The sequence below is a fragment of the Dermacentor andersoni genome, chromosome 1, assembly GCF_023375885.2.
Source record: "Dermacentor andersoni chromosome 1, qqDerAnde1_hic_scaffold, whole genome shotgun sequence".
NCBI classification, from domain to species: domain Eukaryota; kingdom Metazoa; phylum Arthropoda; class Arachnida; order Ixodida; family Ixodidae; genus Dermacentor; species Dermacentor andersoni.
Window position 1 is genome coordinate 374,079,665 of NC_092814.1, and position 27,268 is coordinate 374,106,932.

At 45.9% G+C, this 27,268-nt stretch overlaps 1 protein-coding gene across 2 annotated transcripts in view; it reads right to left on the bottom strand.

The window, feature by feature from the left end:
• LOC129381199 (homeobox protein Nkx-3.2-like) overlaps positions 1–27,268 on the bottom strand; it is a 151,212-nt gene that overhangs the window by 63,635 nt on the left and 60,309 nt on the right. For both annotated transcript variants that reach the window (XM_072285864.1, XM_055063873.2), the window contains one exon: positions 423–568. In XM_072285864.1, the coding sequence (XP_072141965.1) occupies positions 423–568 (146 nt within the window). The remainder of the gene's footprint in view (positions 1–422; positions 569–27,268) is intronic.

Genomic DNA, 27,268 nt, shown 5'->3' on the forward strand with positions numbered 1-27,268 from the left:
ACAGACTCGACGCAAGTCGCTTGCGACGCCTTTCCAGTGCGCGTCACGGGCATGTCTCCTCTTCCGGACATTGTCCATCGTCGAGTGGGAACAATTCAGGCGTGATGCACTCTCAAGGGTGCCTTTTCTTTTGAATGCTTAAAAGATAATATTTAATTGCGAAGCATTGTTTGGCAACTTCAGATCCGATGAATCTATCTATCTATCTATCTATCTATCTATCTATCTATCTATCTATCTATCTATCTATCTATCTATCTATCTATCTATCTATCTATTTATCTATCTATCTATCTATCTATCTATCTATCTATCTATCTAAATAGATAGATATGGGGAAAACATGGCATTGGAACACGATGGCCGCTGCCTACGCAGCTGCACTGGAACACAGCCCCTCAGAACATCGAGAAAATACCCACCTGTGTCTCTGTGAGCTTCAACGCCTGCGCTAGATCGGCCCGTTCAGCTCCGGTGAGGTAGCGCTGAACGCTGAAGCACCGTTCCAACTCGTACACCTGGGCGTGCGAGAAGGCTGCTCGGCAGCGCTTCTTCTTGTCCTCGGCATCTGAAAGACATCATTAGAGAGTTGTCCTGTAATTCGGTAATCGCAGGCGGACTGTGCATTTTGCCAGATGAGTGGGAGGCGTGAACGTGACTGGCTTGACAGATGCTGCCAACTGGTGGCGCAGCGCTGAATGAGCGAAAGACAGAGCTAATGTTGCATCAGCCAAGTGTGTTCTACTCTGCTGCTGGCGTAAATTTTCGGCAGCGGCGAACCATGATGCATTTACGCCGCTGGGAACATTTAGACCAGCAGCAATAAAGAAGACACTCGGTTAGCAGCATTAGCTCGGTGTTTGTATGGTTGAGCTATGCTCCACCGCGTAGCTACACCGCTCCGCTCGCTCACGTTTACGGCTCCGCTCATCCGATAAGCCGCCCGCGTTTACCGGAATACCGCACACTCTAAAACTATATTACCATGTAAAATTCCCGCTAGATTATTTGTAGAAAATTTTACACGTCACAGACTTCCTGTGCCAAAATATGATTTTGGATACCGAAGCACACTTTAGCAAATATCGACACGCGATTATTTAGCCACCCTACCCCTTTTCGAGACCTCACAAATCACGTCGTTTCAAATCGTTTCAATCAAGTCAATCGTTTCAAATCAAACACGCCCTTCCAATAAAAGGGCATGTTTCTGTTTCGTCCTTTCATTGAAAGGCTATCTCCCTCTCGGCATTTTTTGCAGAATAAGAACAATCTGATGATGAATGAGTAAGGATAATGTTCATTACCAAAATGCGAGATGTTTGACAACCTAGGGTGAGTTTAATTTTAAGTGTACTTGGTTCTAATATGATATTCTCACGTAGTAGTGATAGTGAAGAGGGCAGCATAACTGTGAATGACGAAACTAGCGTTTTGTTGGGTGAACCTGTGCCCTGAAAATCAAGCTACACTCAAAGAACAACGATAGCGGCGAACACGGTCAGCGATCGTCGAAATGTGATCTGCGAGGCAAGCGCGTCTGCTGCTATGCACGAGTCACCGAAGGTTCCAGAATAATCGCTGGTGCCCGCGTGTCTTCTAGAAAGTTCTACACAATTCGCCTCGCACATGCAATTGGATTACGCAAGCTTCATGAGAACAGACAGCACATAGAACCATTGATAACATTCGTGAAACTTCCGATACATGCGGGCGCGTCCTGCGCTGAGCGATAACATTTGTTAGACGGTGAAAAGCGGTCACCCGAAAAAGGTAAACAAGTACATGTGCCAATAGGATTAGCATAACAGAGACACGGTTAAAATAGTTGCGCAAGTGCGAGTCTTATTTCACTGATGAATGGGCTGCATTCAGAGCAGACAGGAAGTATGTCGATACGGTTAGGTTTGGCGGTGGTGTTTTAATAGCATGCAAGTCGAAGCTTCATCTGTTTAGGCGCGAAAAGCTTAAAACGTACGACGAATGCTTGTGGCTGGAACTGACAGCGCATGCTTGCTTGGCTGATATTACTTTCCCGCGAGTTCTAATGCCCATTTCTCTATCAGCCACTTTCGAGCGCTACAAGATCGATTTCACTTTTCGAAATAGAAAGTACATATTTATGGAGATTTTATTCTGCCAAAGGTTGACGGGTGTAGAGGTTTAATGGGAAACGAGTGTGCCTTAGTTCGTGAAAGACCGGGCTTTATTGTCAAACTGAGAAACTACAATGGCTTCTGGCATTACCATGTGACGCCTACTTGCACTGGGAATGTTTTAGACCTCTTTTTATTCAACGTTGCAATTTTTCACATCTGTTCTTTTCCCGGTTGGTATTTTTCGTCCCGCATTCACGCCTTCTTTTTATTTGTCTTTAATTCAGGGCCGAGACCATGCAATCCCGAAATGTGTGTACCGACATTCTCTCTACAATCGCCTTACTAGCTGAGATTCGTCCAGCTTCTCACATAACAATGACTCTAATTCAAGCGGCGACCAGCTTACATCAACTGTACAAAGTGCTGTCGAAGAATACGTAACGAGAATACTTTTTTTATGGGGTTTTCCGTGCCAAAACCACTTTCTGATTATGAGGCATGCCGTAGTGGAGGGCTCAGGAAATTTCGACCACCTGGGGTTCTTTAACGTGCACCTAAATCTAAGTACAAGGGTGTTATCGCATTTCGCCCCCCATTGAAATGCGGCCGCCGTGGCCGGGATTCGATCCCGCGACCTCGTGCTCAGCAGCCCAACACCATAGCCAGTGAGCAACCACGGCGGGTGTAACGAGAATACTGCAGAAGCAGAATATTCCCTGGCTGGTTTTCGCATGAGCTGAGATATTACTTTCCCAGAAAGGCAACCCTTCCATACACTGTATAAGGAAGTGAACAGCGAATATAGGTACCAAAGGTTTACTATTTGCCAAACAATGGCCAAAAGGATTTTATGTCGCATGAAACACTTTACCATGATAATATTGAAGTTAACTTTTAATATGACCGTCAATTTTTCTTGCGCTATGCTAGGATGCAAAGAGAAAATAAAGTAAGTTCGGCTATTTTATTGTATAAGCATATTTTGGTGAGTACCCCGCAGAAAGCGTGTATTTCCCGTAACACTTTTTAACTTGGAAAAAAACTGCGCAATTGGTCAACATAAGGCATTTAACCAATATATTAGTGTAAATGTAGATGCTTGGAAGCTTTATAATTGATAAATAAGAACCGCACACGTCGCCTTCGCCTCTAATTAGTCATTTGATGCAATCAAAGTGCATGCAATGATAAGGCTACCGGCTTGGTGGATGTGGTTTGGCAAAAAAAAAAAAAATTCATTGTGGTAGCGGTTGGGCTAAGTTCAAACGATTGCCTTGAAGCGGCGGATGTGCCGAGACGAGTTCTTGCAATGGCGCCGTAGAAACGTAAGCCAGCGGAAACGGAGAAACGGCGTTTTAACACAAAACGACAGGTGGAATATCGTAGTCGGCACAAGGGGCTACGAGAACAGTGGCAGGAACTAGGACATAATCAACAGGCCGAAGACGTTCAAGGTGATGCCATTTTGCCTGTGCAATGCATCCGCCACGTTCCAAAGGGTAATGGACAGCGCGTGTGTAGGTCTGCAATGGCGCACCTGTCTAGTGTACCTGGACGATGCCATTGTTTTCTCCCTAAATTTTCACGAACATCTTCGCCGGCTAAAGATGGTGCTAAATGCAATCAAGGCCCCTGCACTGACAATAAAATCTGAAATATATCGCTTCGCATACAAAGAACTTAAGTTCCTTGGTTGCGCAGTAGACAGTAAAAGAGTTCACCCCAACCCTGACAAGACGTCTGCGATTCAATACTTTCCGCAACCACCTGATAACAAAGGTGTGCGCAGGTTCTTGGGCCTTTGCGCCAACTATCGACGCTTCGTACCAGACTTTTCCCGAACCGGCGAGCCACTTACTTCTAACGAAGAAAGCTGTCGACACTTCACACGGGAAATAGCGCTAATCGAGGCGTTAGAAAAGTGCTTCAACGCCTACCGCAGTCGCCGCCAATACTCTACAGTTTTGGCGACACTCCGGCAACAGAAATTCACACCGACGCAAGTGGTATCGGTGTGGGCGCTGTACTAGTACAGAAGGAGAACAGGCAAAAAATGCAATCCCTTCTGCCAGCCGTTTTTGGCGAATTATTCGACATGTGAAAAGGAATGTCTATCCATAGTATGGGCGACGACCATATTTCGTCCCTACCTGTATGGGAGACCTTCAAGGTGGTCACCGACCACCACGCCTTTTGTTGGCTTCGGAACCTGAAGGACCCTGCCGGACGCCTCGCCAACTGTTGCTTAAGGCTGCAGGAATTTCACGTTATAATTGTATACAAGACAGGAAGAATACATTCCGACGCCGACTGCCTGTTCCGAGCACCTCTAGACATGCCCCCAAAAGACACCGACGAAGATGAGTCATTTCTTTGCCCAGCAGCAGCATGACGACCCTGAATTACGCAGCCGCATCGATTACCTTGAGGGAATACATTTAAGCGTGCATTTTTCAGTTTCTGCATTCGAAACAATGTGCTAGTAAATAAGAACTTGTGTCTACGGGGACAAAATACTACTTCGTCATCCCAGCGAGTATGCGGGAGGAAATACGCCATGCCTGCCACGATGAACCAAGCTCCGGACATCTGGGAGTGGCCCGAACGCTTAGTGGAATTTCCCGCCATTAATACTGTCCTCACCTAGCTGCCGCAGTGACCAGTTACATCCGCACTGGCCGTTACTGTCTTTTGTATCTGTGCAACGTTTATCACGCGTATTTTTTTGTCACTGTGCGCCGCGTATCTGATGCACGCGGTCATTGTTCACATGTGCTATTGTATCGTTAGCCAATCGCATGCCTCGGCTGCACCCATGCTCCCTTTATAAGGCGAAGCCACTGAATCGTTGCTGTTTTGTTCATGTTGCTGTCCGAATAAATACTTGACTTCACGGCGTCTCTGGTCAACACTGTCAACGCCACAAGGCACCGCCTGTTAAGCCGGCTGGGCTACTGAGCCCCATTCCACCACCGTCGGAACCATTACAGCTGCTGGGCATGAACTTCCTCGGACCATTCCAGACGTCAGTATCTGGAAATAGGTGGGTTATCGTCGCAACAGACTACACGCCACGCCACGAAGAACCAGCTGCATCTTTACGGGGAACTACTGAAGAAGCTGCCAAGTTCTTTGTCCGTCAAGCTCTTCTGCGCCGTGGGTCTCCAGAAGTTATCACGCACCGAGGGACATCTTTCAGGGCCGACCTTATGCAGGCCATTCTCCACTACAGCCATACAGCTCGGCAAAAAAAGACAGCCTACCACCCACAAGCTAATGGGCTCGCGAAACGGCTTAATAAGATGTTGGCAGACATGTTATCAACGTACCTGGACGCCGAGCACAAAACGTGGGATTATGTGCTCACTTATGGGACGTTTGCATACCTTAGTAAATATTTTGCAGGCAACGGACAGTAAGCTGATTGGTCTATAATTTTTCAAGTCTTTGGCGTCTCCTTTCTTATGGATTAGGATTATGTTAGCGTTCTTCCAAGATTCCGGTACGCTCGAAGTCATGAGGCATTGCGTATACAGGGTGGCCAGTTTTTCTAGAACAATCTGCCCACCATCCTTCAACAAATCTGCTGTTACCTGATCCTCCCCAGCTGCCTTCCCCCTTTGCATAGCTCCCAAGGCTTTCTTTACTTCTTGCGGCGTTACTTGTGGGATTTCGAATTCCTCTAGACTATTCTTTCTTCCATTATCGTCGTGCGTGCCACAAGTACTGCACAAATCTCTATAGAACTCCACAGCCACTTCAACTATCTCGTCCATATTAGTAATGATATTGTCGGCTTTGTCTCTTAACGCATGCATCTGATTCTTGCCTATTCCTAGTTTCTTCTTCACTGCTTTTAGGCTTCCTCCGTTCGTTTCTGAGAGCATGTTCATTTCTATCCATATTATACTTCCTTCTGCCAGCTGTCTTACGCTTGTTGATTAACTTGGCAAGTTCTGCCAGTTCTATTCTAGCTGTAGGGTTAGAGGCTTTCATACATTGGCGTTTCTTGATCAGATCTTTCGTCTCCTGCGATAGCTTACTGGCATCCTATCTAATGGAGCTACCACCGACTTCTATTGCACATTCCTTAATGATGGCCATAAGATTGTCGTTCATATCTTCAACACTAAGGTCCTCTTCCTGAGTTAAGGCCGAATACCTGATCTGTAGCTTGATCCGGAATTCCTCTATTTTCCCTTTTACCGCTAACTCATTGATCGGCTTCTTATGTACCAGTTCCTTTCGTTCCATCCTCAAGTCTCTGGTAATTCGAGTCCTTACCATCCTATGGTCACTGCAGCGCACTTGCCGAGCACGTCCACATCTTGTATGATGCCAGGGTTAGCGCAGAGTATAAGGTCTATTTCATTTCTAGTCTCGCCATTCGGGCTGCTCCACGTCCACTTTCGGCTATCCCGCTTGCGGAAGGAGGTAATCATTATGCGCATATTATTCTGTTCAGCAAAGTCCACTAATAACTCTCCCCTGCTATTCCTAGCGCCTATGCCATATTCCCCTACTGACTTGTCTCCAGCGTGCTTCTTGCCTACCTCGGCATTGAAGTCGCCCATCAGTATAGTGTATTTTGTTCTGACTTGACCCGTCGCCGATTCTACGTCTTCATAGAAGCTTTCGACTTCCTGGTCATCATGACTGGATGTAGGGGCGTAGACCTGTACGACCTTCAATTTGTACCTCTTATTAAGTTTCACAACAAGACCTGCCACTCCCTCGTTAATGCTATAGAATTTCTCTATGTTACCAGCTATATCCTTATTAATCAGGAATCCGACTCCTAGTTCTCGTCTCTCCGCTAAGCCCCGATAGCACAGGACGTGCCCGCTTTTCAGCACTGTATATGCTTCTTTCGTCCTCCTAGCTTCACTGAGCCCTATTATATTCCATTTACTGCCCTCTAATTCCTCCAATTGCACTGCTAGACTCGCCTCACTAGATAACGTTCTAGCGTTAAACGTTGCCAGGTTCAGATTCCACCCATTAATCCTATCTTGTATGGGGAGATATTAACGCTTGCTTCACCTCCGCCGCGGGTCGCCCCACGTATGGGCACTGCTTAACGCCTGATTCACTTTCGCAGCGGGTAGGCCAGGCCTGGCACTTAGCTTCGTGGTCGGCCCACGTATGGGGAGTTATTAACGCCTGCTTCACCTCCACCACGGCTCCGCACGGCATTGCACTGTCTTCAGGATCCCTCCACGTATGGGGAGTGCTAAACGCATGGTTCACCTCCGCAGCGGGCCGGCCCGGCTTTGCACTATCTTCGGGAACGGCCCACGTATGGGGTGTGCTTTAAGCCTGCTTCTCCTCAGCCGCGGTTCGGTGCGGTATTGAACAATCTTCGGGATCAGCCAGGGTATGGAAAATTCTTATCACCTGCTTCACGTCCGCCGCGGTCGGCTTGTCATCGCACTACTATCTTGGGGATCCGTCCACGTATGGGGAGTGCTTAACGCCTGCTTCACCTCCGCAGGGGGTCGGGCCGGCTTTGCACTAACTTCGGAATCGGCCTATGTATGGGGAGTGCTTAACGCCTGGTTCAGCTCGGCCGCGGGTTGGCTCAGCATTGCAGTAAATCGGGTTCGGCCCACCTATGGGAAATGCTTAACGCCTGCTTCACCTGCGGCACGGGTCGGCCCTGCAATGCAATATCTTCGCGATTGGTCCACGTATCGGGAGTTCTTAACGCCTGCTTCTCCTCCGCAGCGGGTCGGCTAGGCATTGCACTAACTTCATGATCGCCCCAGGTTTGGAGAGTGCTTTACGCCGGATTCACTTCCGCCGCGGGTGGGCCCTGCACTGCACTATCTTCGTGATCGGCACACGTATGGGGAGTGCTTAACGCCTGCTTCATCTCGGCCGCGGGTTGGTGCGGTATTGCAATATCTTCGGAATCGGCCCACGTATGGGAAGTGCTTAACGCCTGCTTCACCTCCACAGCGGGTCGGCTCAGCGTTGCAGTAAATCGGGTTCGGCCCACCTATGGGGAATGCTTAACGCCTGCTTCACCTGCGCCGCGGATCGGCCCTGCAATGCAATATCTTCGGAATTGGTGTGCGTATGGGGAGTTCTTAGCAATCGTCACTTACAGCGCATACATAGACGACGGACAAAAAGGGCGACGAATAAAAGCGCTGACTTCCAACTGATTTTTTATTTCGAGAATCAAACGAATATATACTGAGACACCAAGACAAAAGCGCCACCTACAAAGCGTCAACCTGACATGAGCATGCATTCAAAATTCATGACCTAAGATGAACGAGAGCGCATGTGCGACCTCAGAAAAACCAGTTCTTTGTCTGTTAATGCAATCGATGGCTTACTAATTGAGTCACCATGGGCATGATGTGAGCGCCTTGCTTGTGCAAGAAATTGAGCTGCTTGTTCCTTGTTAGTGTCCGAGTACACACGCGGTTTGTGCCAACACCAGTGGCACGGCATGATGAGCATATAATGCGTGAAAACCAGACACTTCGTTTTGATTCTTGACAAATTAGAATTTTTTTATAAAAAGCTATATGCGCGTAACAAAGCATGAAGATGACAAAAAACTGGTATGGTCGATATTTGATATTCTGTTGGCAGCTGGACCATGTAGTGTGTATGTAAGCTTCTAAACCAACATTTGAAGCTTTCAATATTGCATAGGGATGTGCGAATATTTGTAACTTTCGAATAATGCATCGAATGGTGCCCTATTCGATTCGGTGGCCACTTTTTGTAAATGTGAATATTTTTTTCATAGCTTTCGAGTATTTCAAGAGGCCAGCTGCACCCACATAAACATTAAATTGCAGAAAAGTATGGTAAATTTTGACCCCGACAGCATAGTATAACCATAAAATATGAGAACTTGCGTAGTGGAGCAGGCTACGTCACACAGGTAGCCACACTTTACAGACTGTACTGTGATCATTCGCATCCTCTGAACAGCCCTGTGCATGCAAATAAAGAACTTGTTTGCTCCTATTGCTCAGTTTGTGTTTTTAAAATACAATACTTAATAAGGTACTGTACAGGTTGCCCCAAATAACTTTAGCCACAGTTTTAAAAATGATAGGCACTCCGGACGTAAGTTGAACTACATGCATAACGTTGGCACTGGCCTAGAGTTACTCAGGCTATCTTTTTATTTTCCCCTTAATTACGGATTAGTTATTGCTAAATAATGAGCTTTTTAAGTATTTGCGGCCGACCCCAAGTGTGATCAGCAATGTTGTAGAGCACTTTGAGAAACCTCTCAATAAATTGTTTCCAACACGATATATCTCACGTGGTACTTTTTCCACGCTCCAAAGGAAGCCCGCGAAATATGAAAAAGAATATCACGTGACGTGGCGCTTGCGCACTCTTATTGTGCTGCTCTCAAGCGTGAGACGGATGGACAAGGTTGACAACGCTCGGCCAGCGGCATGCATTTGCACTCTCATGCGAAAAGAGCCGCATGCCCAGATACCTACACCTGGCATAACGCCCTGTCGCGGGGGCGAGTCTCGCTGCAGCCGACCTTTTTCATCGATCGCGCGCTTGAGAGAAGCACAGTAACAGTGCGTAAGCGCCCCGTCACGTGCTATTTTTAATATTTCACCAGCTTTCTTTGGAACGCAGAAAAAATGATCACGTGAGATACATTGTGTTGGAAGCAATTTATTGAGAGGTTTCTCTAGGTTCTCTACAACATTGCGTATGACACTTGGGGTATGCAACCGATACTTAAAAAGTACCTTAATTAAACGTAACGAACCTGTTAGTTAAGGGGAAAATAAAAAATAGCCTTAGCACTGAACTGTAGGCCAGTGCCAACAATATGCATTCGGCTCAACTCGCGTCCAGAGTGCCTTTCATTTTTAAATCTTTGGCTCAAGATATGTGAGACAGCCTGTATAATGACAGAAACTTGCCAACTTCAAGAATACTGGGATGTGAACATCAGTTTATATTAACTATGATAACGGCAATTCAACTTTAGAAAGATATTCGACTCAATTCGCTCCTGGAAGTATTCGATTCAGTCCGAAAAGTCCCTTTTCGCTCACCTCTAATATTGCATGTTTCTTGTGCTGTCTTTCACATGTGCATTGCAAACAAGACTGCTGCATAAACATGCACTCTGACCATATTACATATAAGTCAAGAAAATTGCCCATTAGGTTAGTTGGTTTCACATAACACTATTGCGCAAAGTGACGAAGGGGCAGCACTTAAGCGCGAGAAAAACAACGCACGACACCTGAACGCAAATTAACAACCGTTATATTTGGGGGGGGGGGGGGGGGGCAACAAGACCTACATAGATCCTACGCGCGTGCCCAGAGATGCTCTTCCCAGTCTACCCACGCCATCTATTGTCAGTGATTAAGCTAATCTCTTTGCTGAGTGATATGGATGGCACATGGCGTCATTCATCGTGATGTTGTAGGCTTCCAGGACTACTTTTTCCTTAGTTTCTAGATTTAAGCAAGATCACCGTCCTGTGGAAGATAGGCTAGCACTTGCATGAAGCGCAATGTATGACAAAGTCTCGGGGTGCTTCTGTCAGATTGCAGTTATATCGATGTGCACGCAGTCAGTCATTTACGCATCTGCCTGTTTATCCCCCGTAATCAGACCCACGTGTCAAAGGTATCTTGTAGACCACGTCCATCGCGCATTCAACCAAACATTTAACATGGTTTATATTGCATGTATTCAGGCTATTCCTTTCGCTTGTTATTCGATTTACTTTGGAGCACATTCCATTTAGCTTTTGCGGTGCTGTGAGGACGACTCGTTCGCTCGCTTAAGCCGAGCGAACGAGCACAGCAAAAGATGAGAGCGAACGCAGCATGCAGTGGGAGATGAAAAAAGTGGCGAGAGAGAATGGGCCCGCGGAGGAAAGCGGAGAGGAAGTTGCAGCGGTACCATGAGGCAGAAAGCAGAGGAGGGTATGGCGAAAGCGTGAAAAGAAAAGCGAAGTGTGGCGTAGGTAGCTACGAGATGGTGCCAGAGTAGAACGCAATGTCTGAGAGGTTTGTTGGTGGCGGCTTCTGTGAATCACGCCCACGCATCACCCATGCGCTGGCTCACGCGATCTCCAGATTAGCAAGGCAGTGGCGCCACATTTCACTCCGTTTACAACATTCCACACGACACCGATTGTCCACGCCAGCCAATATATCGCGAAATGACAACACGTGTAGAGCTGCACTCAAATTTTGTATTAGGGAGTATCGTAATCGTCTGTGATTTTTGTCTGTGAATTGCATGTGCTTTGAAGTAATAAACATTGCAGAAGCATCCCTGTTCGCTTATGTTATGCATCTCAACGTAGGTATTGTATCGAACCAGATTCCTTGCTTTGTACACGTTTGCTTCCAGATCTGTCTGTGCACATTCCACACTTTCTGAAGAGGGGAGGTTAGGGAACAGCTTAGAAGTTATATCACTGCTCCACGTATTGCAATTATTCATTTTGCGCTAAGTTTTATGTGTTGTAATGCAAACTGCAAATGCGCCTTATGCAATTTTTTGTACATGTGACGACACAGCAAAGCACATTCTCTGCCACTGCCCAACCTTTCACGCTAACAATGTGTTCTGTGAGCTGTACTCCATCTCAATAGTTCCTTGCAGCACTAGGGAATCTGGTGACCTCCTTAGCGAATAGGAAGGCTGAACGTCCAAGGCGTGTTCATCCGCGCCACTTCGTCTGCTCGGTGTCTGCTTGCCATGTTGTCGATACATGTTCCGTGGTTGGTGGATTGACGCAAAAAAATGTTTTGATGCCATAACCATAAGCTTTGTTTACGTGCATGCGACAGCGGAGCTTCCCTTCACCTGTACACTTAGCCTCCATTTACCGTGCAGCCTCCTTAGTAAGCAGCAAGGATGAACACCCTCATAAATGTTCACTTGCGGCGCAATTCTCGCTACCATCATCACTTATCATGTTACAGCGGGGAAGTAAATTAATTATACACTGATCAATTAGGCCTTTCTAGCGTTCTGCTTTGTCAAAGAATTTTGATCTCTGTGTAATAGTTGCCTGCATATATTTATGTCGGTAGAGAAATTCTATGAAGTAGTGTTTCTTTACGACATGCACCTCTTTCATTTAAGGAATCAAACCTGTAAATGCAAAATATGCGTTTGAAATTCAAATCATAGCCATTGAAATCAACCTTAGGACGTCCTGGGCGTTCATGAAATGTTTACATGCCTTAAATAAAGTATGTAGTATCCAATGTCGGATGAAGAAATTTTGAGGCGAGCGGCTACATTTGTTTCGGGGCAGCAGTGATGCTATGTTACTGACAACGATCACGCTGATCAGTTAGGGTGTCAAATATTTAAGTTGTTCCAGGGGTCTTGTATGGCTCTCAAGTTTATTTTCAGATGAAATGATATTTGCCTATGAACATACATGTACCAGGGCGTTTTGCATCTTGATTTACCATTTGCAACATGTTTGCTTCGTGAAAAGGTCTCTTTTCTTTGCTTATATTGTTAGGCAAACATTACGGTTTGTTGGGCTCATTGCTTTCATGTAACTGTGATGTTAATCTCAATTTCACTAACTGCTTCAATGCCATCAGTCGGGAAGAGGAGAACTGCTTGTTGTAAAGCAACAAACATTTTAGTTATACATGGACGTCTTAAATTGCTCTGCATATGTGTCACTAAAGATCATTGAATAGCAGAAAGAACATGTACAGTGTAAGTCACACTTGTCTAGAGTATTTAATTGGCCCCTATGCTTTGCAAAAACAAAAATCACAGGTTGGCACCGCTATGACACCACGCATGGTCATGTCACAAGCTAGGTCTGTTTGCTATAGGACGAACATGTGGAACCTGGCAGGTACCACAGAGTAGCAGCTTTAGACATAGGCACACTCCACAGTTGTCGCTCGACCACGACAAGTATGATTCATACTGTACGGCTCTACCTTGAACCATAAAGGGGAATTCTAGATTTATAGCGTGTGCAATTCTGACAAGCACTTCAGACCTGATACAGAAAACGATGCCAATGATCAACCGTTTTTCACAGAGGTCACCAATAAAAGAAGGTGGTAATAAACAAGTAGACAAAGGCGGCAATTCAGGCTAGTTAGTCTGTAATACTGCGATCCTAATAGCGCTAAAAGGCAAGGATAGGCATACCAACGACAACACATGGCACCATGTGTTGCCGTGTCTCTGTCTGCTCTTGTGTTTCTAGCGCTACTTAGGCTCCCAGATTAAACAGTAGGATTGTGACACTTGATATTGTTCACATACAAAAATTAAACTTCTGATAATATTAGGGAGCATAAACAAATTTCACCTCTAAAATGCATCTTGTGGCTTTTGCTGCCAGCAAACTCTGCTATAGATTCGTCAAAAGAAGTATTCAACCAGTCCTGTTCAATGGTTGAGAGCGGCTAGACAGTGCAGCTTCTTGAGGTTGGAGCATAAACATTCTTAATCAAGGAAAGCTTAGAAAATGAGTGCTTGTTCTCACAGTTTCACAGTTTTCAGGAGGCCGCGAGGGGTACCATCTTGCGTAGGTGTGCGACCTCAGCAGAAAATGTCGAGAAAAGATCAGCTCTGTAGATTGCAAATAAGTTGTTGGCCTGGTTGGTGAGTTCCGCACTCTACTCAGAGGCTCAAAAATTTGATACTTAGGGCAGAGAGAGCCAACATACGCATCTAAAGCGAAGCAACGCTCGTGGAAGGCCTAAACTAGGCTTCTGAAGCAACACTACATAATTTTGCAAACCGCTCGTGAACCTTGTTTGACAGAAATACCACAAAAGAAGTGTTCAGCTTTGGCAGCTTCTTTAGAAATGATTGTGCCTCGACGCGTGTTTTGCCAGTTTTTCCGTCTTGAGCCTGAGTATGAATACAATCTTTCATGCGTTGGAAATTCGGAACAATTTCTTTGCATGAGTCACCATGTAGAAATCACCTTGTATTGGACAAACTGTTCAGAAAACCACGTAGTAACTAGTATCACGACTGCAAGGTTTGGCTCGCCAACCTTTTTATTAGGTTATTAGGTTGACGTATATGTAAACAGCAGAAATCCTAAAATTCATTGGATGCAGAAAAACGTCTTACAGCATAAGGTGCAGGTGATTTGTGTTCTAAAGAGCCTATATTTTGCTTGGTGTTCGCTGGAATGAAAGCAGTTTCGGTACTTTAGTCTAAAACTCTATTTTGCTTACTGCAGTTACCTGGTATGTGTATTTATCATGAATACCAAGTGGGTGGGGTGACAAAAAGCCAGTGTGCATGTACAAGGAAAAGTAGTATGACGCCGACCAAATGTTCTATAGGTGTATATTGTAAAACCAAAATAACATAAAGGAATGACATGACACTGGTCATAACTTAAAGCAACAGTTAATTATAGATGGGGTACACATATATGGGCACATAAGCGTGATTTTCAATGCAAGTGTGTTAGTTGCAAGCTTGACTTGAAATAATAGTCACTTTTCAAATACAAGTGGCATTATGACAAGATAGGAATCAATGCCTGGTATTTCTTTATTCCTACAATGATCAGTTATATAATACTTGTGCCCAGACGCAATGACGCATCTCTGAATCACAGCTGTCGCATCCTATCTGCCCTATGCAACTTTGCCACATGAAATGGGAACCTCATTTACATAATCAGTTACGGATTGTGCCAAATTGTTATGTGTTTTGTGTTTCATGAGTACTTGCGACTTGCATAATGTGAAAAATAGTACCTTGATCTAAATGTTGTCTATACTAGATGACAATTCTATTCTTTTTCTGTGATCAGAGGAGGCTTTTGTGTCAACATATAAATTGAAGTTCTTTAACAACGAATATGCGATAGGTACTTGCATGTGAACAAGCGTATGTAGCCTCCCAAAGGCAAGCACGTTGATGAAAGTATCTTTCAGCCAACTTCCATGTTTTTTTTGGAAACAATTTATTGCGTACAATTTTTCGAAGCTATTCATACAGCAGCCATTGTTTCTTGGAAAGCTTCTTTGCAACGAGGCTCCAAAGTTGTTGATAGACTATTCAAGTAGTTTTTTAATACAAGAATTAGTAGTCTTGCATTTAAAACTGATCCTTTGTCCCTATAGTTAGCTCTCTTTTGTAGTAGTTGGTTAAGATATAGCACCTAAATATATGCAAATAAATATTGCTACTACAAGTACTTCGTCATCGTGTCACTATGCAATATTTGACACTCTTTTTGTTCAATTTGTGTTTGAAAAAAATTAACATTCACAAACCTCTACTTCTTATACAATGCACAATGATACGCCTAAGCCATAGTTGGGCTTTCTAAAGTCTTACTTTGCCGCATATAATAGTGGCAAAAAGCAGCTTTTCAGGAGAATTGATTGTGTTGTTTTGTGTAATCTGTTTTTCTTCCATAAGTATACTGAATTTATCATTATATTGCAGACAGATACACAGCCTCTCAGTGAAACAGAGATTTATTTGATAAAGAAGAATTCACACACTGTTCATCTCGCTTTCAAAATTATGGTGATTGTGGCCAACCTATAGTATCTATAGAAGCATGTCTGCGATGTGGTCTGAGAGTACATGTGCAGTGCCACTGTGAAGTTAGTTATAGTTCTCACGGGCATGCGCCAAGTAAGGTTGTTAGCTTAGTTATTATAAAGAAGAAAGCATCAGATAGGCTCTAAGAGTAACAAAAATGATTTCTGTAATTCACCAAACATACAAACAATATAATATGACAACATACCATGTGCTAGTTAGTACTTCAAGAGATTAAGAGAATGAGATATGGGCTGTTGGGTTAATCTGGTTTAATTGTCGTGTTAAAACACAGGCTATGAAGTTAACATGAACATGTATAAGTATTTACGAAATTGGGGAAGCGGCAGTGAGACTCCCTGGGGAAGCAATACCTCAGTCGTATTAATGGTATGGCTTGACCATCTCATTTCAGCATTGCTTGTTTAGAAATACCATGGTGGGTTAGAACCTATGAAATGCCACAACAGCAAGGCTTAACATCCATCTTTACTTCTCAGAGGCTTAAATAATGATAAACAGTTAAGCTTTAAAGCACATTTTGGTACCAAACACAGGCCGCGTTCATTTCAGTGGAATGGAAAGAGGTGACTGTGCTCAGCCATGCTATTATACCTTGTGTGAACGGATACAGGGGAGCCTGGGAGCTTATATGTGTTAATAGAGTGAAAAAGTAGCTGTCTTGTAAGGTTATTTTCCTCCGCAGAGAATGCTGCAGTAATGTTTGTGCAACTGTAAGCAATACGAGAACGAGTGACAGATTTCTTGTAATATATTGATTTGTATGGTCCATGTGAATGTGCACCCGATTTACCACTACGCACTTTTTCTATCTTATGTTCAGCACAGAGTCTGAGCCACTGCGGCTTCTTAACTGCAAGTTTCTGCGTTCCGTTTCGCAGTGCTCATGGGGCTATCTGCATTAGTTTGACTACTTATGGAGTGACGGGATAATAGCACACATCAGCATTGCAGATATACACAGAACATATTGTGAATGCGTCACAGAGCTCCACCCAAGAAACTGTCTGTTGGTTATGAAAATAAAAAATGGCAACAAACATTCCCTTATGTTCTTGTGCTGCTCCACACATGGTGCTAATGAAATAATGTCTACAATGCAATTCTGTTCTTTCATTAGAGGTAGTTGCAAGTTGCACTGGCACAATGAGCATGCATTCATTGCCTAGAGGCTACTGCGTGTTGGAATTGGTGCTACAGCAGGCACGGCAAATATTCTGCCCCACTAAGACGCAAGTATGAGCCAGCATTTCATTTCATTGTCATGTACCTGTTTCAGCAATTACTCATTAAGAAAGGCAAATATAAAACGACTTGCTACGTCAACCATTTCGCATGCAAGATCACTGCACTCATTGCAAAGGTTATTAGAGAGTTTTAGATCAGGGGGATGTAATCGTTGGGGCCCCAAGTACGAGGAGACCCAACGCTTAAGTCCCCTTAATCTAAATCTCTCTAGTCGCTCGATAATCTTGGTTTGCTTTAAGATTAAATACAGGCACTGTGTGCCTGTTAGCCTATGCACTTCTCTTTCTTTTCAATATAGCTGTGCATTAGCTAGTTAGGTTGTCACTACACGAATGACATTTGGGCCATGCCTAACTTCATCAAATAACATTAATTTGCTATAGCTCACTGACTTCATGCATCCTGTGCAAGCTTCTTTTTTATCTAGGGAAAAGAATAAAAAGAGAACGCATGCATAAATGATGCTGACAGCAGCAAACGGTCCCAAGGCAATCATTCTTAATTGTCACCATCGCTGAGACAGAAGCATGTTTGTATTCGCTTTCGCCACAGGCTGTATACTCTTTAAATGGTGATAGAGGTGTGGATAAATTGTAAAGGGACGGCAGATTGGCCGCCTAGGCCTTCTTGCATGGGCATTATTGCCTTGTGTGCCCCCGTAAACCTCTGGTATCTCTTAAGGTATGAATGAGATAACAATACTTCTATTTGCAGGGACATTTTTAGCACCAACAAGCAATGGAAACATTACGCGATGTCACGCCTATATGGGTTGTCTTTTTAGCAATATGAATTAATATTTGTTTTCATCCACACATTCTTTTCATGAAGACATATCTGATAAGCATCTCTCGCTTAAGTGACTATCCTCCTATTCCAAGGGAAACAAAGTTGATTGATTGATTGATTGATACATACATATCGCTTTTATGTCTGTCATATTTGTAATCAATTGCTTAAGACGTACTGGTGGGCTAGTTGGTTAGTCATGAGGTAATATGGCAGCACACTTTGAAACAATGACGTAATTTTTAACAGGGAGAGGCGGGCTAGTTGGTGGTCAATATTGGAATGCATTATGTAACCCCGCAAACGACAACGGGCGAAGACCTGTGTGTTGTGCTGTGTGTTTCCTTCTTCGTCAGTTGTCGTTTGCGCTATTACATAATGCATTACAATGACGTAACACAGAATGAACAAACACTAGCTCTGTGTGTGTGTGTCGCACAGCGCTCCTGTTCGTTCATTCTGTGTTACGTTCCCCTATTAACTATTAACTCATTATTAACTTGACAGCTACTAAATAACGTGAGCAGCAAAGTGCAGCTAAATCAACAAGCCTTTGTTGAAGATTAATACGCGTGCTCGGTGATAAAGACAAGTGACTTATCAATCAACACAGCTGTATTCCGCGATAATAGAACAATCTGTATAGGAGTACGTTAATAGATAACGCTGCGGTGCTTCAGCCTGCTACGCTGCGGCAGATCCCTTGTTCATTGGCTTAGTGTGTTCACGTACACGCGCGTACTTGCAAGCTGTTACGTACAGGGTCTGGCCCCGTCCATGAAAAGAATGCGCATCGGTTGCTGGCAGAAAACAGATTGAGTTTATTTTCTGCAACAGACGTAGACGAAAGCTGGATAATTTCGAGGGGGCAAACTCTCGGTCTCTGTCGGGTGGCAGAGACGCTGGGGATGAGGGAGAATTCTTGGAACTCTAATTGGGGTGGGGTCGCTTCTTGTTTGTTCCGCACTGGCGCTTCGTCCAGCCGAGGAGCGGTGGTACATCGCTTGTACATAACACCTTCTTCCCTTCTCAGATGTAATTGCTGTAGTGATCCGGAGTGCGTTGTTCCCGCTGCAGTCGCGTCTCTGCAGTCGTGTTTGGCTCGGTCTCAGGGGCAGCACCAATCTCTGGTTTGCTTACTGATGATTGCGAAGGCTCCAGCGTTCCTGAGAGAGTGGCCTCCGACGACGTGGAGTTATCTGCTTCTATCTCAAGCATAAATGGGAGCGGGACACTGCTCGCGGTTAGCGTACAGCCCTTATCCTGTGTCGCCAAATTTTCTATGTGGTGTCTGAAAGCACCAGCCTTGATGTGGTCACGTTGTCGTCGCACTAACCTTTAGGGCATTTCATGAGCCGCGATCTGTGGCCTAGCTTTTCCAGAACCGTTCCCTCCATCCACGTTGGATACCCTCCGAAGTTTCGAAAGAAAACTGCTTGTCCGACACCGAGTGCTCTCGACACTGTGTCCCTGTTGCCGTTGGTATGGGTTTTGTTCGCTTTTCCTTGGGGCTGAATGCGAGTGAGAGCTGTATCCAGCTACCGCCCGAACATAAGTGCAGCTGGCGTTTTACCCGTTGATGTGGAGATGCTGATGGTGGTGTATTGCTTTAGCAATAACCGGGCCAGCCTACACGTGAATGTTCCCTCCTTGTTTTTGGCTCATGCTTGTTTTGTTTCAAAAGCCCTCTTTCCTGCTTGCCAATTCGTTGCAAGATGATAGGGTGCGCTTGTTACGTGGGTCACCACATTCTTCTTTAGGAAGCTCTCAACTTATACTGAAACAAAGGGTGGTCTTTTATCAATCGCAAGCTTTTTGTGGAGCCCAAAAGCTGCGAAAAGGTTCCAGAGTTCCTCAATCAATGTGGCTGACTGTGTGTTGCGCATGGAGTGCACTTCCAACCATTTGCTGTATGCGTCCCCAACAATTAGTAGCATTCTGCCTTCTATGGGACCAACGCAGTCTGCGTGAACTGTGTCCCAAGGCGTTCTTGTGCGTTCTCATTTGGACACCGGTGCCCTGGCTGGTGCCGTTTGGTGTTGACAACAAGTTGCACAGTTTTTAGCAAGCCAATCAGTATCTGCGTCAATGCCTGGCCGCCAAAAGTAACTTGTGCACATGCTTTCATGACCACAATTACCCGGTGGTTTGCAGGTGCGAGCTTAAGAAGGTTATTTCTTGCCTTTGTTGGAGTTACTATCCAGGAGCCTCTAACAAGGCATCCTTCCTGCGCTGAAAGCTCTGTCTCCAGTGCCCGGTACGATGAAAACTGTTCTTTTGGCAGTTTATGAACTTCGCGGTTTGAGACAGCCAGCAGCACTGGGGACAAAACTTAATCCTCTTGAGTCATTCGCGCGACTTCACGCGGTGATAGCTCGAAGATGAGCGTGGTAGCCAACATGAGCACGTCTCCCGGGGGATAAGGCTCATCAATTTGTGCCGGTAGCGGAAGTCTGCCGAGAGCGTCCGCATTTGGCTGCAGTCGGCCAGGCCTGTACACCAACTTGTAATCGTATGTTGCTACTTTAAGGCACCGTCATGTCATCCTTCGTGAAAGGACCTGGCGTACTTGCTTTGTTTCACCCATGATTCCAATCAACGGCTGATGATCTGTTATTATGGTCACATGCCGGCCAGCGATGTACTGACGAAAATTACCGATGCTGTAGATTACTGCTGCACATTCTTTGTTGAGCTGGGAGTAGTCCTTTTCGGCGGTTCCCATTGTTCACGAAGCGAATGCAACGGGCGCCTCTCGGCAAATAGTGTCTTCCTGAGGGAGGACGGCAGCAACGCCGTACGGCGATGCGTCCACGGCCGAAATAATCGGCTTCGTCTCGTCGTAGTAAGCGAGCAATGTAGATGCGCGGATCATCTCCTTAAGCGCCTCGAAAGCGAATTGATGCTTGCTCTTCCACTTCCAGGGGGTGTTTTTCTCTAGGAGCCTATACAACTCCACCTCGACCGTCGCTCTGTTCTCCAAAAAGTGGTCGTCAAATGAAATAAGGCCCAGAAAAGCCCCTAGGCATGCCTTGTCAGAGGGTTTGGGTGCTAGAAGTATAGCCTCAACCTTTTCTCGGTGGTGTGAGCACCCCTGGCGTCAATTAGATGTCCAAGAAACTCAACTGACGCAATTCGGAACCTGCACTTTTCTTTCTTGAGGCGTAGGCCTTTCTCAGTTAGCCTCCACAGAACCTGATTCAGACGCTGTGCGTGCTTATTTGCACCATTCACGTTGAAAATGAAGTCGTCACCTCACCCCTGGAATTCCAGGCAAGGTTGTCTCCATCATGCATTGGAAGATAGCTGGTGCAGGGGAAAATTCAGAGCGGGAGGTGTTCCACCCGCTAAGAGTCGTTTGGTGGTGCTCTCTGTGAGCAGTGCTGCTATTCCTTCGCCAACTTTCATTTGTTGATATGCTTGATAAAGATCTAACGTTGAGAAGAGGGTTACACCATGTAGGTTTGCGAACACTTCATCTATAGTTGGTAGCGGGCACGTTGCCTTCTTCGCTGCTGCAGTAACAGTGCTCCTGTAGTCACCACAGAGACTGAGCGCACCGTCGGTCTTGTGAACAAGTACCAATGGGGTTGCCCATTTGATATGCTCTGTTGGTTTTAGGATGCCTTGGCGCTCTAGACGATCATGCTCGTGTTCTATAAGCGCTTGCAGCTCCAAAGAAATCGGATAGGCTTTGCGAAACTTCACCGTTGCACCGTCTTCGAGTTCCATGTGAACTAAATGACCCGTATAGCTACCTTTGTCTCCCTTGAAGACATCTGGGTGTCATCCCAGGACCTCTGTAATCTCTGGCGCTGGCTCTCCAACGTGGTTGATCCCCTTCAACTGAATGTGAAGTGCCGAAAACCAATCTCTTCCTAGCAGGTTGCACCCGGTGCCCTTCATAACCAACTGGGGCAACACATAGTCCTTTGATCTCAACCCCACACGAACTTGTGCGGAGCTCAGAACGCGTAATTTTTCGCCTGACCATGTGCGCAAATTGAGCGGCTCGCTGGAAAGCCACGGAGTGTTTTTCTTCCACCTTCTGTAGTCCGCGTCCTCTCTTATCAAGGAGCATGCCGCACCTGTGTCCACCTCAAACTGGACTGTATTTCTCTCCACTCTCAAGTCGACGAGGAAATTAGGGCAGTGTATGCCCACAGTCACTGTGTGTAGCTTGAAGCAGGACTCATTGACAGGTAATCGGTTGACACTGTATGCCCGTTGCTACTTGTTGTCGGAACGTGGTTCCGTGTTTTTCTTTTTCTTCGAGATGCATGCACGCTCGATATGACCTTTCTAGCAGCAGAAGCGGCACTCGGCTGTCTTGAATTTTCATGTTTCAGGTTCGTGGAAGCCGTCGCATCGATAGCAATGTCGTGCTGACGTATGCTTGCCTCCTGGCTTGATTTGCGACGTCCTATTAATTACCCCTGAGTTTGCGTCTCCCGTGATACTTCGCTGATGCCTTGACGCACTTTCCGCTGACAGGGCTAAGTCCAAAGCGCGTTGAAACCTCAGGCATTTTTCTGCTAAGAGTCTCTGCGGACGATGCTCGACCCTGACGCCGCGGGCGAACCTGTTCCGGAGCATCGCATCTTGGGGCGGCATAGTTGGGTTCGCTGCTGAAGCAGTCGTTTCGGTGTCAAATGACATTGTCTATATTGTAGCCGAAGGCACTCTCCAAAGTTGCAGTCGGCTGCCAAGGTTCTGAGGTCCGCAGCGTAGCTGCTGATCCACTCGCCTGGCCGTTGGTCGGTCCTTGAAACTCGTATCGGCTGGAAAGATCGGATATCCTGGTGTCGAAGTGCCGCCTGAGAAGTGTCACTAAATCATTGAAGTTGACTTCTCCCGGGATCTTCGGTGCTATCAGCGCGCACACAGTGTTCCAAAGTGTCGGCTCCACAAAGCGTGAGGAGAAGTGCCCGCTTCTTGGCTTCATCGCTGACGTCGCGCCCCACGAAGTAAATGTCGAGGCGCTGGATCCACGATTCCTTAGATTTGCCCGAGAAAGGCTCGACAGCACCGTGCATTCGTCCTTTAGCCATGGACTTGGAAAACTTATCCGCTTCGCAACTCCTGCCTCGTCGCCAGTGTTATGTGCGGAGTCTGGCACCGTCCGTGAAAGGAGTGCGCATCGGTTGGTGACAGAAATAAGACTGAGTTCATTTTCTACGAAAAAGCAGGCGAGAGCCGCATGTGTTCGAGGGGGCAAACTCTCGGTCCCTGTCAGGCGGCCGAGTCGCTGAGGGCGACAGAGGATTCTCAGAACTCGACTCGCGATGGGGTCGCTTCCTGGTTCTACCACGCTGGTGCTTCGTCCAGTCGAGGAGCGGTGGTGCGTCACTTGTACAAAACACAAGCTTTCGCTAGCACAGCTACAAAAAGTGCGCCATCGCGCCGGACACAACCAAGTGCATAGTGATGTATGTTGTCGCAATATTATGCGGAATAAATAAATACAAAATCGGCACAGGTAAGATGACTGCACAGTGTTCCAAAGGTGCGTCAACGCGTCAACGCCACACATGCAGCACAGAATGTGACAGTGCAAGAGTCGCGTTTTCGCCATGACGCGGAAGCTTCAACCTATATCGACAAAAATATGCCAGTGTCGTCTCGCTGTTGGCAAGAGTTGCCGACTTCCAACAGCTTTGCTCTGCGCACTGCCGAACGTTTGCCAGCTTTCACCAGACGTCACGACCCCAAATCAAAGTGCGGATGCCGGCGCATGCGGACCACTCGAACTAACTAATTAAAAAGAACTAATAAGACAGCAAACGTAACCAAACAAAATCTTCGCACGGCGATAAATTTTGCTGGTCGCCAGCACACGAGGCTGCCAACTCGCTGTTGCACGTTGTCAGTCGCTGGTTACCTATGTGGACAACCTGAGGGCGCATGCGAACCGCACCACACCATGCGGTTTCAGCGTAAATGTAATTTTGTGGCCGCTCGCGACGAGCGCCCGCTTTTCACGAACCGCCCGCGTGCGGTGCAGCTAGCGGCGATGGGCGGCTCGAGTGTAAATTGGCCCTTAACGCCTGCTTCACTTCCGCAGCGGGTCGGCCCGGCATTGCACTACCTTCGGGATTGGACCACCTATGGGGAGCGCTTAACGCCTGTTGACCTCCGCCGCGGGTCGGCCCGGCACTGCACTATCTTCGGGATCGGCCCACGTATGGGCAGTGCTTAACGCCTGCTTCCCCTCCGCGGCGGGTAGGCCCGGCATTGCACTATCTTCGGTATCGGCCCACGTATGGGGAGCTTCTTTTTTTTTTTGCTTACAACGAGGGGGAGACAAAAATTTCCTTGGACGGTAGAGATATGCAGCTTCGCTGTAATATACAATGCGCAGTCAAATGCGCAATACCGTTGTTTCTTATCGAAAGCTCATGTTCCTATGCACGATCAATAAAGCAGTGGTTAGGTTGCCCGATATTAGATTTCGCCTGCTTGCTACGTTGTGCATTGAATTTTCTCTTTAGGGGGCGCATTTCGGTGAAGGCGAAGTGCAAAAACGGCCAGGTACCATGCATGGGGTTGACGCGGAAGAACCACAGGTGGTTAGTATTCACACGTGTACTTGTTTATCGAATGACCGCGTTGCGTAGTCTAAAAAATGTTTCCGCTCAGCGCGGGACGCGCCTGAATCTATCGGAAGTTTCTGGATTGTTATCGGGGGTTCTATCTGCTGCCTGTTGTCGCGGAAATTTTTATAATTTGATTGCATGCATGTGTGGCGCGAATTGTGCAGAACTTTCTGGAACACAGGCGGGCACCAGGGATAACTCTGGAACCTTCGATGGCTTATGGATAAAAGCCGACGCGCTAGACCGGCAGATCAGATTATCGACGATTGTTCTGTTTTTCTGGTCACAGGGACGATTTGAGCATATAGCTGACCAATAAACCCGTCTAAGCTACCTGAAAGAATCAAGCATGCCGGAGTCGGGACCATCGCTATGCACAGAACGACATTGAATGAGGAATGGAGACGTGGGAACAACCACCACCAGAGTAAAATTGGCAATGAAAAACGCACGCATAATGCGGAGGTTGTGGACTGGAATCCCATCAGCGGCAAGTTGTCTCCTGAACTTCTATGAGGGTTGATCCAGAAGTAAGGTTCTCAAGAGCTCCTGCCACACGGGAAGGCACGAGGCGAAATCCGGCAACACTGCTGCGCGCGGCTGTTCTCCCACTCTCGATTCCCCCGACCGCGCTTCGCTGCGCCGCTCATTCTTGGCTCAGCAGCCATCCGATATGGAAGTTCCCATTGTTGATCCCGCAGTGCGAGATTCGTTCCGTAATTCGCTTTTTGCACGCGAAAGGGACTCCACCCGTGGATATGCATGGTCAGTTGACAGAGGTGTATGGCAACAAGTGTATGTCCGTACAACACGTCCGAAAGTGGTGCAGGGAGTTTAGTGCCGGTCGGTAGGAAGACAACAATGAAGAACGGAGTGCAAGACCATCAGTTCGGAAGCGGTTATCGAGATGGTACTATCGAGGAGTGCTTCAAAACAGGAGGATAACCGTCCGTGAACTTGTTGCTCAGATTCCTGTGAGTTCTTACGCTACAGTGAAAAGAGCTTTGACTGAAAAATTGGGGTATCACAAGTGTTGTGCTCGATGGATACCGCGGCTATTGACATCAGACAACAAAGAGAAACGCCTTGAATGTGCTCGCCAGTTTCTTTAAAAGTTTCAAGAAGATAAGGAAGTATTGTTGGACTCCATTGTTACGGGAAACGAAACGTGGGTGCTTCATGTCACTCCCGAAACGAAACAAAAATCCAAACCGTGGCGTCACCCAGAGTCACCAGTCACAAAGAAGTTCAAACAAACTCCTTCTGCTGGCAAAGTCATGGCCAGTGTTTTTTGGGATCGTAAGGGAATACTGCTGATCGACTTCATGAAACGTGGGGCGACAATCAACTCTGACAGTTACTGTGCAACACTAAGAAAATTTAGGCGAGCTATCCAGAACCACCGGCGAGGAAGAATGGCAGCCTGTGTAACGCAGCTTCACGACAACGCCCGACCTCAAGTCTCCTGTGAAATCTAGGAACTTCTAGAAAACTTGTGGTGGACTGTCATGCCCCACCTACCATACAGTCCAGACCTCGCGCCTAGTGATTATCACTTGTTCTCCAAGTTAAAGGAACATTTCAGTAGCCACCGCTTCCGGAGTGACGATGAAGTAAAAGAAGAGGTGTAACGCTTCCTAAAGGGGTTGGCGGCGGAGTTCTACGACATGGGGATACAGAAATTGGAACACCGTCTGCAAAAATTCGTAGAAAAATATGGCGATTATGTAAAAAATAGACCAAAGTTTCATCTTTCCAATGATTAAATTTCTATGATATAAAACAATGTTGTCTATTTCTAAAATTGATGGGAACATTATTTCAGGATCAACCCTTGTATTTGAGATTTTTGGGATTTTAGAACAACGCAAAACAATAGGACACCGGACAGAGAAAGGCACAGCACTGATTCACAACCAAAGTTTATTCGTCGAAAATTAATAACTGCAAATAATTTCCCCTATGCCTTCCTGGCATTCTGTTGGTTTCATATGGTTAGTAATGTATTTGTACGATAAGAAACAATAATTATTTTGTTTTTATTATAGCAATAAGAGGATGGTACCTGGACCAAGTTTGTGCATCTCTTCAATTTTCATAACTGAAAAAAAGTTTCGCACATAGCCTATGGTAGTAACATGATCTTGAATTGCAGCGCGAAGGGACACCTACAGAGACTATAGAAGCAGGGCCAACTCACCCAACTTTCTATCCTTTCGCATATCGTATTACTCACTTGAACAGCACGTATCTCAAGTTCTGCGTTGGTAGTGCGCTTTCTAGGGACAAAAAATTCTTATTACATGTGGAGAGTAGGTTATCGTAGCCTGTAATTGCTTTCGTCTAGACATGTATTCTTCAAAATGTCGGTCTTTATGCCTTGTTGTCATTCTTCTTTAAACAACCACATTTTCAGAAAACCTGTATTTTCCCACTCATAGGTTGCTACCTGTTATGTGCTAGCATTGACGAAATCTATTGAAAAGCGATCAAAGGTATTTTTATTGATAGACATTGCAGTCTGTTCTGTGAAGACATGTGACATTTTTCTTACTTGGTTATAGTTTGAAACCTCGTGAAAGAACAAAATTCTGATGTTATGACTATTTTGGAGCCGCTTTACCTTAATTGTTCTATATTTACTTTCTGCTGTGTTTGTGAACGGCTGTATTCATTTTTTATATCACCGGTTGTCCATTATTTATTATACTTGTGTGCTTTAAGTGTCGTCAATTTCAAAATTGTTTCCTGCTATGCAGTTATTCGTCAACCCATTTCACTAAGTAGCAGGAAAGGCCAGTTAGTTTCAGCTTATGAATTAGTTTCGTATGTGGCACCTTGTCAAACGCCTCGATAAAGTCTATAAAGAACGCATCTATTTGCCTTGAGTGGTCCATTGTCATCACAAAGTCATGTACAGTGGGGAGTAGCTGAGTCGTAGTGGATCTTCCCTTGGTAAATCAGTGT